This window comes from Lampris incognitus, chromosome 3 (assembly GCF_029633865.1).
Source record: "Lampris incognitus isolate fLamInc1 chromosome 3, fLamInc1.hap2, whole genome shotgun sequence".
Taxonomy (NCBI): domain Eukaryota; kingdom Metazoa; phylum Chordata; class Actinopteri; order Lampriformes; family Lampridae; genus Lampris; species Lampris incognitus.
In genome coordinates, this window is record NC_079213.1 from 73,033,983 (window position 1) to 73,054,646 (window position 20,664).

General features: G+C 40.4%; 1 protein-coding gene across 1 annotated transcript in view; it reads left to right on the forward strand.

Moving 5' to 3' along the window:
• zc3h3 (zinc finger CCCH-type containing 3) overlaps positions 1 to 20,664 on the forward strand; it is a 74,098-nt gene that overhangs the window by 44,073 nt on the left and 9,361 nt on the right. The window contains exons 7-9 of the mRNA XM_056275579.1: positions 6,308 to 6,463; positions 6,762 to 6,831; positions 20,177 to 20,308. Coding sequence (XP_056131554.1) covers positions 6,308 to 6,463; positions 6,762 to 6,831; positions 20,177 to 20,308 — 358 coding nt within the window. The remainder of the gene's footprint in view (positions 1 to 6,307; positions 6,464 to 6,761; positions 6,832 to 20,176; positions 20,309 to 20,664) is intronic.

Here is a 20,664-nt window from a genome sequence, read left to right on the forward strand (position 1 = left end):
GCCAGTGTTGGGAGGCAAGCACAGGAGTGATATGGTTATGCCTATTTGTCCCGGTAATGAGCCGAGCAGCAGCATTTGTACCAGCTGCAGGCGGTAGAGGGAGCTCTTGCTGATACCCAAGAAAAGTGTGTTACGATAATCAAGCTGAGAATTGATAAAAGCATGTACAACTTTTTACAGATCAGCAATGGATAAAAATGACCTAATTTTAGAGATTACCTTCAGCTGGAGAAAGCTTGACTGAACAACATGTTTTATTTGATTATCAAAACCGAGGTTAGCATTGAATGTTACCCCAAGATTCCTAGCAGCCTGCTTAAGATTACCTGACAGACCACCAAGATTGGTACTGAAAGGGCTGATGCAATTTGGGGGACCAAACAGAATGACCTCAGACTTACCATTAAATTTAAGAAAACTTTTGGACATCCAGGATTTACTGTCAGAGAGGCAAGTTGTGAGATTTGTTAGGCTGCTAGGATCTGTGGGTTTTAGTGGCATGTACTATAACTGAGTGTTGTCAGCATAAAAATGGTAAAACACATAATGATTTTGAATGACCTGGCCAAGGGGCAGCATGTATATAGAAAACAGAAGGGGGCCAAGAACTGAGCCTTGAGGGACACCACAACTCAACTGAGCCATCGAGGAAGTAAGAGTTACCCAGAACAAAAGAAAAAGTTCTGTTGGGGAGGTATGAGCGTAATAAACTAAGAGCCGAGCCCTTGATGTTACCCGTCTTCAAGTGATGTAAGAGAATAATGTGTGCAACTGTGTCAAAGGCTGCACTTAATCTAAAAGAACTAGAATCGAGCAGTCACCTCTGTCTGCAGTCAGCAGTGGGTCTAGAGCTGTCTTGGTACTATGAAATGCCCTAAAACCCGACTGGAAACTTAAAAACACTGTTAAAAATTTTGGAAAATGTTAAAAACATTTATGAACATTAGTGTTCATAAATGAAATCAGTTGAGATGAAATTACTCTCTCCAGAACATTAGATAAAAATAAGACAATTTGGAGATTGGTCTGTAGTTACTTAAGGACAGGGGATCTAAATTAGATATATATAGCCTGTTCATGTATTCATAGCACAGGCACTCAAACTCAGTAGTCAAGAACACATGTGGCAATGCAGTACACATAGCTTATGTGTGTGTGTATGTGTGTGTACACACACACACATATATATATATATATATATATATATATATATATATATATATACTATATATACACTACCGTTCAAAAGTTTGGGATCACCCAAACAATTTCGTGTTTTCCATGAAAAGTCACACTTATTCACCACCATATGTTGTGAAATGAATAGAAAATAGAGTCAAGACATTGACAAGGTTAGAAATAATGATTTGTATTTGAAATAAGATTTTTTTTACATCAAACTTTGCTTTCGTCAAAGAATCCTCCATTTGCAGCAATTACAGCATTGCAGACCTTTGGCATTCTAGCTGTTAATTTGTTGAGGTAATCTGGAGAAATTGCACCCCACGCTTCCAGAAGCAGCTCCCACAAGTTGGATTGGTTGGATGGGCACTTCTTTGAGCAGATTGAGTTTCTGGAGCATCACATTTGTGGGGTCAATTAAACGCTCAAAATGGCCAGAAAAAGAGAACTTTCATCTGAAACTCGACAGTCTATTCTTGTTCTTAGAAATGAAGGCTATTCCATGCGAGAAATTGCTAAGAAATTGAAGATTTCCTACACCGGTGTGTACTACTCCCTTCAGAGGACAGCACAAACAGGCTCTAACAGGTACTATTTAATGAAGATGCCAGTTGGGGACCTGTGAGGCGTCTGTTTCTCAAACTAGAGACTCTAATGTACTTATCTTCTTGCTCAGTTGTGCAACGCGGCCTCCCACTTCTTTTTCTACTCTGGTTAGAGCCTGTTTGTGCTGTCCTCTGAAGGGAGTAGTACACACCGGTGTAGGAAATCTTCAATTTCTTAGCAATTTCTCGCATGGAATAGCCTTCATTTCTAAGAACAAGAATAGACTGTCGAGTTTCAGATGAAAGTTCTCTTTTTCTGGCCATTTTGAGCGTTTAATTGACCCCACAAATGTGATGCTCCAGAAACTCAATCTGCTCAAAGAAGTGCCCATCCAACCAATCCAACTTGTGGGAGCTGCTTCTGGAAGCGTGGGGTGCAATTTCTCCAGATTACCTCAACAAATTAACAGCTAGAATGCCAAAGGTCTGCAATGCTGTAATTGCTGCAAATGGAGGATTCTTTGACGAAAGCAAAGTTTGATGTAAAAAAAATCTTATTTCAAATACAAATCATTTCTAACCTTGTCAATGTCTTGACTCTATTTTCTATTCATTTCACAACATATGGTGGTGAATAAGTGTGACTTTTCATGGAAAACACAAAATTGTTTGGGTGATCCCAAACTTTTGAACGGTAGTGTATATATATACACACACACATACATACCAGTATAGATGTAGGGGGGGAAAAATTAATACATAGCAGTACAAGTTTGTTTCGTGCATCACACACTCATCAGCTGCAAAAAATTATACATATGTATATATATATATAACTTTGTTAAAAGAAACACTCAACGGTAGGGAAAGTGCTCAACAAATAAGGGGCAAAATAATCCAGTGAGGCAAGTAAATTCTTTATGAGACAGTACAAGCCTGTATCATGCCATAAGCAATCATCAGCTGTCAATAAAGCTACTCGAGGAAAGGACATACCCAGGGGCGGGTCTTGGACACTGACGCAAGGGGGGTGGAGCTCTCTTTAGGGCCCCCCACACACACACACAAACACACACAAAAGCACAACGAAACACGGACAACTATGCTTAAATATGTCCTGTGACACATAAAACAAATGCTTGTCAATTGACATTCAACTTATCTAAGAAGACTGATGACTCTTTTAAGAAAGAAAAAGCCATCTCGCTGCCAACCTAAGGCATAACACAGTAATCTGCCATACATCTCAATCCACCTGGCCTCAGATACAATAGCCTACGTAAACAAACAAAAATGCACGGTTCTGACAGCCTTCATTTCAGTAAAAAGGAGAACACACGTTCACATCACCACACACTGCACAGTTAGCACAGCCATCATTTAAAATATTAATTACAATAGCATTAATTACAGTAGTCCCCAATGTGAAAATTATACAGACAGACAGAGCGCAGCACTTAGTCAGCATATTGACAACACCAAATTTCAGTCTCTCTTCTCTCACACATGCTGCGAAATGCAAACAAAACGTTTATTCACCAAGCGGGCCTGCCCATAGCTGGTTAAACTCCAAAGCTTTTATAAAAGGTAATCCATTAACTCGAAACAGTGAATGAACTATATACAAGTTAATGTCCAGTCCCGTTTTTTTAATTTATTTTTAGTATAAAAGTTTCATTTTTTTCTGTCTTTTACGTGGGCAGACCTGCCAATGACCTTGTCTCTGTCGATCTCGATATCCCGTTCAATGCAAAGGAGAGTTAGGTTGGAGAGTCGGGCCTCATTCATGCACAAACGTAAATAACTCTTGATGAGTTTTAGTCAGCTGAAACTCCTTTCAGCACTGGCACTGGTAACAGGGATTGTCTTATATATTCTGTGGAGTATTGTAAGTTGCGGGTATGCATTGTGCATGTCATTGGAAATGAGAACAGGTAGGACTGCATCCGTGTCAAGGTCCATGCACAACTCCGAGTACATGGTGCGAAAGGAGAGAAACTCATCGACTGCTCCATCTGGATCAGATACATCACCACAGTAAAACCGTGCAAGAGCCTGCATCTTTTTTTTCTGCAGCAGGAAGCAAATAGCGTTTGGGGTTGAGCATGGGAAAAAAAAGTGAAGCAACCTGTCTAAAGTCTGCAAATCTAATGTTGAATTTCTCCAAAAAAAATATCCAGGATATAAAAATATAATTCATTCTTAAAGCGACCTCTTGCGTCTTGGATTGGCTCATACTCTGCGTTTTCCTCAAAATATTGTTTCTTCTTTCGGGCACTTTCTTCTTGAAACCCCGCGGTCCCGTTGCTCTCCTCTGCCATCTGTTTTGCTGTGCCCACCATGGCATCAAAGGCTTCATCTGTCCGTAGTTCCCTTATCTGAGCTATGCAAGTATCAATTAGATCAATAGCCATGTTTATATCTATAGAATCTTTCTGTAAGTAGTTAGACAAACTGTATGTCTTTTTTAACACGGTATTCCAAAAACAGGAGCATTACCTTGAATTTGAAAGTGCTCAATTTTGAGCAAAGGCCTTGTGCCTCGGATGCTACTTTCGGTGATGTATGGCTGTGATGCTGGATTCTGTCCAGAGCCTTCAGAATTGCAGGGAGACTGAATAACAGCCTCCGTGGCCTGTTTCCTCAAGGCCCACCTAGTGTCCGACAGGCTTTTAAGAGTAAGAGTTGTTCTGTCCAATTTCAAATTGACTTGTTCCTCTTCTAATATCCCAAACCTAGGGGGGCTTGAGGTCAAAAAACAATAAAGGCTCTCAAGAGTGCCGAAAAATAGTTTTGCACTACTGGAGGAACACGCAGCATCTAGTAATATTAAATTCAAGTTGTGTGTGCAACAATGTACCTAGAATGCTCTGTCAGTACAGTTTTCTTTAACTCTGGCTTGCAGTCCCGAAATGTGCCCAGACATATTTCGTGCACCATCATACACCTGGCCCCTCAAAAAGTAATATTAACCCCAAGATCAAGAAACTGTTCAAATCCGTCTTTCATTCCAGGCTGACAGGAACCATGTTGAATAACGGCCTGGATTACATCAGGGGTGAGTGGCTGATTTTTAAAAAGATGTGGGTTGGTCGGATAGTCTCCAGGCAGCAGAATGCTAATGAGTTGAGTTGGTCGTTGTGCATCAGGCGTGTCGCAGCCTAGCGGCACTAGATGGGCTGTTGCTGGGCTGGAGCTCTCCTCATTCCTTTGGTTCTGTTCACCTTCACCCTCTTGTAAAACGTCCATATGTGTGTCAGCAGTGTCCAGTAAATCCACGGGGTTCAGGGGAATATCTGCTTCTGATTCGGGTCCACCATTATTTTCATCAAGCAGGAAACCGCTAACATTAGCAGTAGCATTAACAGTCAGATGCTCATCTTGTTTGGATGAGGACTCACGAGAGAAAAAAATGTGAAATGGGAGCACAAGATGCCGTTAAATTTTGTTTGGCTTCCCTTTCTTTGCACTTCTGTGCACCAGATTTGTGTTTTTTGTCCATTTTCACTTATAGTTCAGATTCAGACCGTTAACGCAGTTAGCTAGCACAGGGTCATATCAGTTCAACCGGATATAGCCTACACAATGGTTGTGTAAAGAAATGTGAATTCAAAACATAAGAATAATATGAAATATAGGCCTACATAAATTTTTTAATTACATTTTTGTAAATAAATTAAATGTGAATTTAAAAATAATGAAAACATGTTTTTAATTATATAATTTATTATTTAATGACGGCATCAGCGGGCCCCTAAGCATTATGGGGCCTGCCCCCCCCCCCGCCAGACCCGCTACTGGACATACCATTTACTGCCTCGTCATGCAAATCACGTGCGCAATGTCCAATGGGGAAGGGAGAGGTGCAACATACAAAAATTCAAAAACATGTGATCGCTAACGGAGGTGCGACATTCAAATTTCAAAAACACATGATCGCTAACGGTCCAATGGGGGGGGGGGGGGTTGGTATTTGTTTATTGTCATGATTTATTCATAATTACAAAATAGGTGCTTATATCTATGGCCAGCAGTTACAGACATAGATATGGACCGTTAGCGATCACATGTTTTTGAATTTTTGTATGTTGCACCTCTCCCGTCCCCATCGGACACTGTGCACGTGATGTGCATGACGAGGCAGTAAATGGGATGTCCTTTCCTCGGGTAGCTTTATTGACAGCTGATGATTGCTTATGGCATGAAACAGGCTTGTACAGTCTCATAAAGAATTTACTTGACTCACTGGATTATATATATATATATCTATATAGCCTGCACTGTGACTATGTGTCCTCAAAACTTGTACTCATAACTTTCCACATTTATATATATGTATCATGTTCAATGCACTTAAACCATGTAAAAGCACTTCACAATGCTGTTAGTGGATGCATTTTACCGTGGATGCAATTTAACCATGTCTGCTCTCAATCAGAATTGATATAATCTTAGCAGGTGGGATAACATCTAGTGAAGTGATAGGAGGGACAATAATTCATCTAATCACTGGATTTTCCCTAAAACTAGCATTTGTGTATGTGTTTGGACATGTGGATTTTGTTTTTTCTGTATCTAAGCCGTGTGGTCCAGAGGAGTCTTGCCATCATCAGACAAGCTCATCAGAAAAAGCAGCCAAGGCAGTACTGCATGTACTACAACCGCTTTGGCAAGTGTAACCGTGGCAGCAGCTGCCCCTACATCCATGATCCTGACAAGGTGGCTGTCTGTACCAGGTAACTCACACAGAAGCATCCCATTTGTGTCTGGTGTCCTGGTGGTGAGGGTAACCATTATGTGACAGAAAAGTCATATGACTGACTGAGTGAATGAATGAAAGTCAGTCTTCACTGCCATACAAGAGTCAATGTCTCGTTTCTGTCAAAAAAAAAAGCACAAAGCACAGACTCAAGGCAATGTTTCTCATAAGGAACATGGTGATCAGGCATCTACATGGTACAGAAAGAAAATATTTCCCCATCATTGCCCCCCTTTAAGTGTAAAGCATTCTAATCCTTGCGCACATTTCCGTAGGTTTCTGCGGGGAACTTGTAAGAAGGCAGATGGGACCTGCCCATTCTCCCATAAAGTGGCCAAAGAAAAGGTAAGTATAGAAACACACACACACACACACACACACACACACACACACACACACACACACACACACGCACACACATATGCATATATGTACATACATGGGACAACATCATGTTTTATGGTTTTTCCTAGGACATTGGTAAGAGCCAGGGTCAGGCATGCAGGTGTATGATAACACGCTTTGGATATAGTGATCTGGGGTCATATTCATGTTCTTGGCACAGGTCCTGTTTCTGTGCCACCGCATAGAGTGCAGAAGACATGACTTGACTGGAGGGTTTGCGGTGAAGACTGGTGTGGCAGGGGAAGGAGAAAACTGTTGAATGATAGGTTGTTGTGCTTTCAGCCCTGATCTGATTATCACATGCTGCACAGAGGAACACTGTGTTTACCTCACACCTGTGAATGCACACCTTATTAGGTCAGCAGAACGCCACTCAGCGCTTAGTAAACCAACACATGAACGTGTATTAGCTTGACTGGTGTGACACATGGAATACTCACTTTTAGGCTACCTCAATCTTTAGTGTTATTTTTAGCCACGTTTAACTCTTCCGGCACCCCATGCAAGCCCTGCTCTGTCTTGAATAAAAAGAGAAAAGAGCAGCATACTAGGTTAATGTTTAAGGAGGATGTATTTTGAGCATTTGTTTGGCCTTTGTGACATTACCCTGTTGGCTGCATCTAAGTTTGTACAACTTAATGTCAACAGATGATCTGTGTGTGTGTGTGTGTGTGTGTGTGTGTGTGTGTGTGTGTGTGTGTGTGTGTGTGTGTGTGTGTGTGTACGCACACAAGAGTGCATCTCAGTTAAAGGAAATAATCTTGTCTGTAAAGGGAAAAGTGCAGACACTAATCAGGGAAAGCATTATTTTTCATTGAGACAAACAACTCCAAAACAGGTGCCCAAATTCTCTTTCCAAAACGCTTGTGCCACCCCCACCCCCACCACCCCCCCACACACACACACACAATGCCCTGCACCTGTGTCAGTTGTCATTCTGTGGTCCTTAAGTGCTGAGAGCCCAGCTGTCTGTTTGCAATGCCATCTCTCCAAGAGCCCACACCTGTCTCCTGCCCCCTCCTCCCATGCTTGCTCTCTACACCTCCCCTGCAGGATACTGCTTAAAACTCTGCTCCCCTTTCATGCAAATCCCTTAAACAGAGTCGGAAGGGGTCGTGGGGAGAAAGGGAGAGTGGGGTGCAGGGTTATGCAGCCATCCATCAGAACCTGATCTATGTATCAGTGTGGATAGGCGTGCCCCAATCTACCGCCGCCACCACCACCACCACACACACACACACACACAAACACACACACATACACACAAACACACACATACACACAAATAACTTGAAACCAGAGCCACCATATCTCCCTGGCATTGCCCTCAGGGACCCCCCCCCCCCACACACACACACACTCACCCACTCCTGGCGACTGTACACACATCCAGCACATAAACACATCATGATAGCTGCACAAGCTGCAGCCTGGATAAATATTTCTGTAGCAGTTAATTAGGTAGAACTGATCCCACCCCAACTAGATGGGCTCCTTCTCATATGCTCCCCAGCCCTGCCCCCAGCCCTCCACAACCCAGAGCCTCTTCTTCTGAACCCCAGAAAGGTATATTTAGAGCAGGCCCCTTTAAGCTCTCCCACACGCTAAACCATAGATCTCTCCAAACCCACACAGACACACACACACACACGCGCACAAACCTGCACATATGCTGTCAGACCAACATTCCCTCTCACTCCAGTGCTGTCAACTGCAATTAAGCTCATTAAGCTGCCCAGCGTGTGACAGATTATTTTGTGAATGGCACACAGCTGAGTAGGGTGGCCATATGTCCTACTTTTGGATGGATAGTCCGGTTTTTCAGCTCTCTGTCCAGCGTCCAGCACAACATCTGGACAGATGCCTATTTGTCATCCTATTGATGGTATTGAATAAAATTCACGCTCACTTGTAAATTCACTCTTGAAGTTGCCTGAGTCCAGACCTTTGAATCCGCCCACTCCACCAAGTTGACTGATTCTGGTCTGGCATGAATGAATGAATGAATGATTTATTTCAGTCATACATTTGTGTTCATATGCGACAGACAGGAAAAAAAAAAGAAAGAAAACATCATTGTACATATTTACATCAGTCCATGTCACAGAACAAAATGCAATCAATCAATGAACGAAAAAGGAATAGGCTGAAGCCTAAGGCTTATTGTTGCCTATGCTATACAGCCTTAAGTTAACCTAGAATATCAAAGTTACAAAAGGAAGGAAAAAAAATAAAATGTTATATTAAGTTGTAATCCTTAATTATTTTACATTTTAAAAATGTTCTGAAACTCAACAGCAAGCTACACAATTTCAACTCATCATTAAGACCATTCCATAGCTTGACTCCCAAAACTGAAATACATCTGTATTTTACATTGGTTCTCCCTTTACATGTTTCAAAAATACACAACCCTCTTTAATTATAGTTTCCCTCTCACAATTTAAAAAGTTGTTGGATACAAACAGGAAGGCTTTTACTTCTAGCTCGATAAAGTATTTCCAATGTTTTTAAATACACAATATCTGGAAATTTTAAGGTGCAGGACTGTATAAATAATGGATTAGTAGATACATGGTAACAAGCTTTATTTATTATTCTAATAGCTCTTTTCTGATGTTTAATTATAGGGTCTATATTTGTTTTATAAACATTTCCCCAAACCTCAACACAGTATGACAGATATGGCATTATCAATGAACAATACAATATATGCAGACATTTCCTGTTCAGCAGATCCCTTGTTTTGTAAAGAATAGCAATAGATTTAGATAATTTCCGTTTAATATATTCTATGTGTGGTTTCCAACAGAGTTTATGATCTATAATCAATCCAAAGAATTTTGTTTCAAACTTCAGATTTATTCCACAATTAACCCTAAAACCACTGAACAACATAAATGTTGTTTTATTTTCAATTAGTGATAACTTCTTGATATCAAACCATTTTTAAAATTCTCAACTCCCTTTCCACAGTTTTCAGCAATTCTTTCATATCCTCCCCAGAACAAAATAAATTTGTATCTTCAGCAAACGTAACAAATTTCAACATATTAGATGCCATCGAAATATCATTTAAATAAAGTATAAACAACTTAGGTCCCAATACTGAACCTTGTGGAACACCACAAATTACTCTTCTTAGATGTGATTCAGTGTTTTCAATATTCACATATTGAAACCTATTATTTAGATAACTTCTTAACCAGCACTGTGTGACACCTCTTATACCATAGCACTCCAACTGACCCTTCACTAAAGCCCCCCCCCCCAGTTACTGTTGCTAGGTCCGTCAAGCGTTAACTTAACTAATTTTATGGTTAATAAAATTAATTGCTTACCTTGGAGCAGACAAAGCTGTGCTTCTTGATCTTTGAGGGGTTCAACTGGATTTGAGGACGTCCACATAGCTTTATCCACAGCCTACTCTTTTTAGGATTTGATTTTGGGTTTGGAAAGGGAAAAAAACGTACATCTCCTTCCAACCTCTCCGGGTAACAAGTGTCACCGTTACAAATGCCCCAGGCACAACGTTTAACCATAACTAGCTGAAAGTCCACAAAACCAGCTCGAAAATGAAGAAAATCTGAAACTTTTGCAACGGAGCACCGCCATGAAAGTGTTGGACCTCTGTCGTAGCCTGTCCTATGCTGCACTGTGACTGGCCAGTGTGCGTTTCGGGGGCGTGGCTTAGCAAAGGATTAATTTCTTAAAGAGTAATGAATGATTGATTGTGTCAAATGCTTTACGTAAATCAATAAAAACAACTAGTGTTTTGTTTCTTATCTACTGCTGTTGTTATATTTTCTACAAATCCGTCACTGCTAAAGATGTCGATCGATTACTCCTAAACCCATATTGATGGTCCCTCAATAACTTATATTTGTCAATAAAGTCATCAAATCTATTTACAAACAATTTTTCAAGTATTTTAGAAAATTGGGGTAGCAAAGCCATGGGTCTATAATTTGATAAAATATGTTTGTCACCATTTTCATAACCACCTTAGTCATTTTCATTTTATCAGGAAAAATACCAGTTTGAAAAGATTTATTACATATATAAGTAAATGGTTCGAGGACACAGTCAATTACCTCTTCTATTAGTGACATATCAATAGTATAACCATCAGTGGATTTTTTACTCTTAAACTTTCTAACCACTTCTACCACATCACTCTCACAGACTCCACCCAGGAACATTGAATTTCTGTTGTCAAACACAAAATCAGAATCAAAATGACTGTCGTCACCTGTAGGAAAGTTAATTACCTTTGCCAAATGTGGGCCTACATTAACACAAAAAAATAATTTAACTCATTTACAGTTTCCTGTATATTTTCAATAATTGAATTATCATTTTTTACAAAATATGATGGGGAATTCCTTTTCCTACCATTTTAATCATGTCATTAAGCACACTCCAGGTAGCCTTAATATTACATTTATAATTTGGCAACACCTGATTATAATAGTCTTTTTGTTGTGATCTATAATAAATGTTAATCAGTTTTTATATGTTTTGTACTTGTCCTTTTCCTTTGTTTGATGTTTAATAAATTCCGTATAGAGCCTATTTTTCTTTTTGCAAGCTTTTTCCAACCCCTTTGTGGACCATGGTTTTCCCCTCTTTTTAGAATTTTGTCTATACTCTTTCAATGGACAATGCTGGTCATAAATTGTCAAGAATGTGTCCAAAAATGCATCATATGATTCATTAATATCCTCTACATAAACTTCCTGCCGATCATGATTCAAAAGTTCTGCCTTAAGAGCTATAATTGCCTCTGGTGATTTTATTCTAATCAAATTGTTAGTCTGCTTATTTGCTCCTAATTTTAACTTGTTCATTTCTAACATTGTAAAGACAGGCAAATGATCACTTACATCAGTCACTAATAGACCACTTTTTATCTTTCCATCAATTACCTTTGGAAAAATATTGTCAATCAAAGCTGCAAGTTTCCTTGTTATTCTGCTCGGTTTTACTATTAACGGATAGAAACTCAAACTAAACATAATATTAACAAATTCTGTAGTGCTCATATCATCATTTGATCTCAGCAAATCAATGTTAAAGTCACCACAAACAAAAATCACTTTATCATTATATTTTTCGTATAATTCAGAAATATTCGTATTAAATTGATCCATACATGACCCCAGTGTTCTATAGATGCAACTAATTAATATGTTTTTGAATCTTTCTACCTTAATTTCTACGGTTACACATTCCATCAAGTTGTCAAAAGCAGTTGTCATATTACCAACAACCCTACATTTAAGAACAGACATCACAAATAAGGCAACTCCCCCTCCCCTTTTATTGACCCTGTTTTGCCAAAACATTTCGTAGCCCTCTAATCCATCCTGCAGTTATTTATTATCACTACGCCAAGTCTCTGAAATTGCTATTACACTAAACCTTTGCTGAAACTGTTGAAGATAATCTTTAATTTTGGGAAAGCTACTGTAGAGACGCCTACTATTGAAATGAATCACCAAACACCCCTCCATTTCCACGTTGGAATTGAACTTGTTTTCAGAATAATATTCACAATTAATGTTAATGTTTTGGTAGAAGCGGGTCTTGGGATCAATGTCATGTTCTAACTCATAAAGTCTGTGATCACTAAAGTCAAAAGACTTAAAATCTGTATGTTCACCCATTTTCTTATACCAGATTTGTCACTCACAAACAAACATTACAACACTACTAAAATAAATGTATATTTCCCCACTATTCCACCAATCTACCATAATATTCATCATGACATGAAAGCAGTTTCTCGGTTGAAAAAGTGATTATCCAATCAACACTTGTGGCCGGACTAATGCTGTTATCAAGCTGTTAATCAATTTGTGAATCTTCAACCCTGAAAAGCAGTCAAAAACGTTGGACACAAATCCTCCCAGAATAGACACCGGGTCTATATGGGAGAATTACCCCGACATCTTGGAAACATTCATTTAATGGCCTCTCTTTTGCATTTGGGCTCCTGAACAATATTCTTGAATATGATCCCCTTGATTATCAATTTTATTATACATATAGATGGCATGTCTTCTCAATATCGCCCAACATCATAGTTTTTTTTTTTTTTTTTACTTCCACCACTCTACTCTTAAAACCCTGGCAAAACCAGTATGTTAGCATGGCTACACATCAGTGTCAACTTAAAATGATATTAGATTCAGGCGGCTACGTTGGTCTCTATATATTGGTAAGGGGAAATTGAATCCCCCTCCCCCATGGAAATCGGTTAGAGTGGAGGCAATGTCAGACTGAAGATGGACATGGAATGTAACGAGTTGACAATTATGTCTGATATCAGGCAAGTGTCAAGAGTTCTAGAGCGTATTTTGTTATATTGCGTCTTATTGGCTACAGTGAAATAAGTCTGCGTTTTTATTGGCTAATGGTGTGTCTAGGCAATCTGAAGGTATTTACAATCACAGTTATTTTCAACATCAATATTATCTTGCAGGTTATTGTCTGATGTACCTCTCAAATCAATTATCTTGTATTTCACTGGTTTAATGTGTAAACGCTCGCCAATCACAAAACATTTAGTGTAGTAACAATGTTCTTAATGTTGCAGGCACAGCGTTATGGGTGGGCCTGATGGTCCTAGGCCCGCCAACTTTTCACCAGGCCCACCTACAATTTTCCTACCCAAAAAAATATATTATATATGTTATTTTTTGCAAATTTTCATTTAGTCATAAGTGATTCGAAATCAGCCAATAATCGCATGATTTTGTGCTAAAAATAGTTTTTATAAACATAACTCTTTATGTTGATGTTCATGCGCAAGCAAGTTCATGAGACACGCATGTCTTTACATGACAGATAACGTTATGAGCGAGTTCTGAATACTGGCTCGCTGCTCTGCTCGCGTTACTCAGGCGTCCCAATTCAATTCATTTAAACCTCCTTCCCAAAGGGGACTTTGCATGCCCTACGCAACGCTGTAATACCAAACTGCACCACTCTAGGTAGCGCGTAGGGTGGGTATTGGGACAGGGCCTTTGATTGGGCTGTGGTTGCTTGGTCACAGACCTGTTGCGTCCTCTATTGGTCGGTCAGTGATAGAATTATAGTTCAAAATTATCACTCGCTGGCTTTCAACATTGGCAAGTGATGGTACCGCTGCTGTTCAAGCAATATATATTTTGCACTGAGTAATTTTTAACATTTTGGCTCATTTTGTCAATGTTGAATGACTTATGAGGGTTTTTTTGTGATTACATTTGTTATTCTATCTAGCTCGATTTTGGTCTCAAAATGCACCAAATTGATGCATTTAAAATATCAGTATTGAAAATTTTTCTTCCAGGGGAGCATGCCCCCGGACCCCCCTAGCGAATTCCAGGCCCATCCATAATCGGCCTGGCCCACCCAAAACTGAAATCCTGGAGCTGTGCCTGGTTGCTACTGGCTGATCTTTGAACTTATCGCCTCCAGTTTACCCAACGTTAGTTAAGTCAGTCAAAATGCTGAAACGAAAAACTATACAACCCTGAGTGGTGTAAAGAGCATACATTCATTGCAAAAAGTGCCAAGAATGGATTTCATGCATTTTGCAAGCTTTGCTGAACCGACGTTGATGTGAGCAGCAAAGGAAAGGGAGCTATTGAACAGCATGCTACAGACAAGCATTGGTCCAATGCCCATTGTGCTGGTAAATCATCCCTTGCTTCATTTTTTATTCGTTCTTCCGTTCCGACTGATGACCAGATATTCGCTGCTGAGCTGTGCAAAGTACAGTGGGGAAAATAATTATTTGACCCCTTGCTGATTTTGTAAGTTTGCACTTACAAAGAGTGCAACAGTCTATAATTTTAAGCGTAGGTTCATTTTAACAGTGAGAGACAGACTATGACCAAAAAAAGTGGAATAAGACATTGTATGAATTTTATGAATTTATTTGCATATTTTTGGTCCAAAATAAATATTTGAACCCTTGGACAAACATTATGTTAATATTTAGTAGAAAAGCCATTATTGGCCAGCACAGATGTCAAACGGTTTTTATAGTTTCTGACAAGGTTTGTGCACATTTTGGCAGGGATGTTGGCCCACTCCTCCCTGCAGACAGCCTCCAAATCGTTCAGGTTTTGAGGCTGTCGCCTGGCAACCTGAAATTTAAGCTCCCTCCAAAGATTTTCGATTGGATTCAGGTCTGGAGACTGGCTAGGCCATTCCAGAACCTTGATGTGCTTCTTCTTCAGCCACTCTTTGGTTGCTTTGGCGGTGTGCTTTGGGTCGTTGTCATGTTGGAACACCCATCCACGACCCATATTCAGCGCTCTCACTGAGGGAAGGAGGTGTTGGTCCAGAATTCCACGGTACATGGCCCCCATCCATCCTCCCCTCAATGCGATGGAGTTGTCCTGTCCCCTTGGCTGAAAAGAACTCCCAAAGCATGATGTTGCCACCCCCATACTTGACGGTGTGGATGGTGTTCTTTGGGTTGTACTCCATGTTCTTCACCCTCCAAACATGGCGAGTTGAGTTTAGCCCGAAAAGTTCTATTTTGGTCTCATCCAACCACATCACCTTCTTCCAGGCCTCTTCTGAGTTGTCCAGGTGTTCATTGGCGAACTTCAGACGGGCCTGTACATGTGCCTTCTTGAGCAGTGGGACCTTGCATGCGCTGCAGGATTTTAATCCATGACGGCGTAGTGTGTTACTAGCCGTTTGCTTTGTAACTGTGGTCCTAGCTGCCTTCAGGTCATTAACCAGTCCCCCCCCCCCCTTGTGGTTCTGGGATGATTCCTCACCGTTCGCATGATCAGGGACACCACACAAGGTGGGATCTTGCATGGAGCCCCAGATCGAGGGAGGTTGGCGGTGGTGTGGTGTTCCTTCCATTTCCTGATAACTGCACCGACAGTTGTTACTTTCTCTCGAAGATGCTTTCCAATTCTCTTGTAGCCCATCCCAGCCTTGTGCAGGTGTACAATCTTGTCCCTGGTGTCCTTAGACAGCTCTTTGGTCTTGCCCATGGTGGAGATGTTGAAATCTGATTGATTGGGTGTGGACAGGTGTCTTTTATACAGGTAACGAGGTGATGCAGGTATATTTTATGTGGGTAATTAGTTGGGATTAGGGGTGCATCTTAAAGAAAAACTAACTGGTTTGTGGGAGCCAGAATACTTGCTGTTTGGTAGGGGGTCAGATACTTATTTTTCTAAATCAGGTGGTTATTAATTTTTATAAACTTATATGATGTGATTTTCTGGAATTTTATTTGGGATTCTGTCTCTCACTGTTAAAATGTACATATGATTAAAATTATAGACTGTTGCATTCTTTGTAAGTGGGCAAGCCTACAAAATCAGCAAGGGGTCAAATAATTATTTTCCCCACTGTATATTGTGCAGTGAAACATCACCAATCCTACAGGAGTGTGGGACTTGACAGGGATATATATATATACACTACCGTTCAAAAGTTTGGGATCACATTGAAATGTCCATATTTTTGAAGGAAAAGCACTGTACTGTTCAATGAAGCTAACTTTAAACTAGTCTTAACTTTAAAGAAATACACTCTATACATTGCTAATTTGGTAAATGACTATTCTAGCTGCAAATGTCTGGTTTTTGGTGCGATATCTACATAGGTGTATAGAGGCCCATTTCAAGCAACTATCACTCCAGTGTTCTAATGGTACAATGTGTTTGCTCATTGGCTCAGAAGGCTAATTGATGATTAGAAAACCCTTGTGCAATCATGTTCACACATCTGAAAACAGTTTAGCTCGTTACAGAAGCTACAAAACTGACCTTCCTTTGAGCAGATTGAGTTTCTGGAGCATCACATTTGTGGGGTCAATTAAACGCTCAAAATGGCCAGAAAAAGAGAACTTTCATCTGAAACTCGACAGTCTATTCTTGTTCTTAGAAATGAAGGCTATTCCATGCGAGAAATTGCTAAGAAATTGAAGATTTCCTACACCGGTGTGTACTACTCCCTTCAGAGGACAGCACAAACAGGCTCTAACCAGAGTAGAAAAAGAAGTGGGAGGCCGCGTTGCACAACTGAGCAAGAAGATAAGTACATTAGAGTCTCTAGTTTGAGAAACAGACGCCTCACAGGTCCCCAACTGGCATCTTCATTAAATAGTACCCGCAAAACACCAGTGTCAACATCTACAGTGAAGAGGCGGCTGCGGGATTCTGGGCTTCAGGGCAGAGTGGCAAAGAAAAAGCCATATCTGAGACTGACCAATAAAAGAAAAAGATTAAGATGGGCAAAAGAACACAGACATTGGACAGAGGAAGACTGGAAAAAAGTGTTGTGGACGGATGAATCCAAGTTTGAGGTGTTTGGATCACAAAGAAGAACGTTTGTGAGACGCAGAACAAATGAAAAGATGCTGGAAGAATGCCTGACGCCATCTGTTAAGCATGGTGGAGGTAATGTGATGGTCTGGGGTTGCTTTGGTGCTGGTAAGGTGGGAGATTTGTACAGGGTAAAAGGGATTCTGAATAAGGAAGGCTATCACTCCATTTTGCAACGCCATGCCATACCCAGTGGACAGCGCTTGATTGGAGCCAATTTCATCCTACAACAGGACAATGACCCTAAACACACCTCCAAATTGTGCAAGAACTATTTAGAGCAGAAGCAGGCAGCTGGTATTCTATCGGTAATGGAGTGGCCAGCGCAGTCACCAGATCTGAACCCCATTGAGCTGTTGTGGGAGCAGCTTGACCGTATGGTACGCAAGAAGTGCCCATCCAACCAATCCAACTTGTGGGAGCTGCTTCTGGAAGCGTGGGGTGCAATTTCTCCAGATTACCTCAACAAATTAACAGCTAGAATGCCAAAGGTCTGCAATGCTGTAATTGCTGCAAATGGAGGATTCTTTGACGAAAGCAAAGTTTGATGTAAAAAAAATCTTATTTCAAATACAAATCATTATTTCTAACCTTGTCAATGTCTTGACTCTATTTTCTATTCATTTCACAACATATGGTGGTGAATAAGTGTGACTTTTCATGGAAAACACAAAATTGTTTGGGTGATCCCAAACTTTTGAACGGTAGTGTATGTATGTATATATGAGGACTCAACAGTTGCTAAAGGTATGACCTGTGGAAAAACCTAGGCAAAAGCATTATGCACAAATTAACTAGCCCCATACTCAGTCGAGAGGCACGTGGACTACATTAAAGAAAACAATCTGCATTTTTCTGTTGCAACTGACATCAAACAAAGGTACAACAAAGTGCTTTCCAATAGTTTTCAGATATTTTGATTTTGAAAAGGGGGTGCAAAATGTGCTGCTCGGGTTTTTAAAGTGACTGCTATGAAACGTCAGAAGTTATAACCAGCCAGCTAGTTTCCAAGCTAGACACAGCTGGTCAGGAGTTGAAGAAAATGTCTTTACACTGCAAACAATGCCAATGTTAACTATGTAAAACACAATAGTTTGTTTCAAAAACTAAAACTGGCTCAAAAGGACATTCTTGCTTCCAACTGTCTGACTCACTTAATGCACAATGCATCCTAATATACTGCAGGAAAAATGGACATTGATGTTGAAAATGTTGTGCTTAAAATGTCTATAGCCATTTCAGCATCTCAGCTAGCAGGACAGCACATTTGAGAGAATTCTGTCAATTTCTGGAAGCTGATGAGTGTAATATTTTGCGTCATGTGGTGACAAGATGGTTATCATTACTGCCATCTATTGACAGGATACCGAAGTACTGGAAACCCCTGACTTGTTACTTCAAGAGCTTAGGTGAGGAGGAATGTTCCAAAATTATGTGGACATACTTTGGAGAGGAGGGCAATGCCAGTGATGTGCCCGAGACATACTTTCTCTTCCTCAGTCTTGTTTTGAAACTATTCACTGGCTGTATTGAGGCACTGGAAGTCAAATCATTTTGCATCACCTCAGTTTTATCAGCTAATGAGTGATCTGAATGGCCAGCTTGAGAGAAGACTGAACGACAATTGTTTTGGCTTTGCTGCTAAAGGGCCAAGAAATACATAAGACTTCTCTGAACAGAGCTTTCACAGCCAAGTATCTAAACCAGGCCTGTAATCTCAGACATTGACATTGGACATTGGAGTTGTTCCTTATCCGATGCGAGGGTCTAAGGACAGGATGTTGTGTTGCTGTAAAGCCCCTTTAGGCAAATTTGTAATTTTGTGATATTGGGCTATACAAATAAAATTGACTTGACATAGATGGACTATATGAGGAATATGGAATTGTGGAGAGATTTCTCAGTTCTCTAGAGTGAGAAAATCACAGCAGTGAGGAGAGGTATCTCAAACTGTTCAGTCAAGCTGATGTCCCTCTCAGGAACCTAAAGAAGGTGAGCGCCTACATTTTCTCAATCTTATGCAGCAATGCTCACACGGAATGAGTTCTTTCAATGATGAGCACAGCATGGAGAAATGAGAGAAACCATCTTGAGGTAGATAATGTCAAGGTAGAGTTCCAAATCTGTATGAACTTTTCAGAGGCGTGTACAGCGATGTACAACAAATTCCTGTCCAATTGGAAGCAGTGAGGAAAGGGGTCAAATATCACAAGTAGGCATCGTTGATGAGTAGAACATTTATTTTATCTTGTCAGTTTATAGAGCATGTTTCGGTTCAATTTGATTGCAACTGTTATATAGGTTGTTTTTTTGTTTTGTTTTTTTAGCCGTTATTTACCCAGGGTAGTACACTGAGCACGTGTGCTCTTTTTCAGCAACACCCTGCTGCACATTCACACAGTTCCACACATTCACACCTGGGAGCTGCCCAGTACAACCACAGTCTTCACTGGTGGACACTGAACAGCTCCACTGGAGCAGGTGGTTTGGGCACATCAGCCGTGGATATTAAGGGAGGAGACAGCACCGTTCATTCACTTGCCCCACCCACATTTTCCTGCCAGTCTGGGGATTGAACTGGCATCCTTCCAGTCAAAACCCCGCCTCTCTAACCTTAAGACTATGGCTGCCCCTGTTCTCATGTTATGTCTTATGCTAGTTTTTCCTTTTGTCATCCTTTTTGGGCTTGGGTGTCCTCCTTTTGGGGGTCATGGCAATGGCCACCCTACATCTGAGTTATTGCGCAGTTATATCACAGCCGCCCATTGATGTTGTGGTTTGTAAAACCACTTGTTCTTTCACAAATTCGTGAAATCTGATGACTGCTCCTCTTATGTCTGATCATTTCCCCTTCCTCCATCTTCCACTCTCTCTTTTTTTTCTTCTTATCTTTGTCGTTTACTTTTCTCTGCTTATTTCTGTCCCTGTTGTAGATGCCGGTGTGCTCCTACTTCCTGAAGGGAATCTGTGACAACAGTAATTGTCCCTACAGTCATGTTTATGTCTCCCGCAAGGCTGCCATGTGTCAGGACTTCATCAAGGGCTATTGCCCCCAAGGAGAGAAGGTACCCCACACACACAAACACAAATGCATGGGCGCTCCAACATTACCTCAGTCTGTATCAGAGGCTGATGATGGCAACACTTACTGCACGGATGAAACATGTACTGCATTGTTGGTATCCGTCCTGTTTGAAACTGGGATCCATTTCTAAGAATAAAATATTTGAAAACAGAAACCCTTAATAAAATAGAGACCCTTATTTATGACAGTTATTAACAGTTGCCAGAAATTCTAGTTGCACACAGTTAACAGAATGTATTCATTTAGCATTGCTCTTTATTTTGCTGATTATGCCCATTACTGGCTTTGGCTAAGCTTCAGATATTATTTTTTTTAATAAATATTGATTTTGATAAA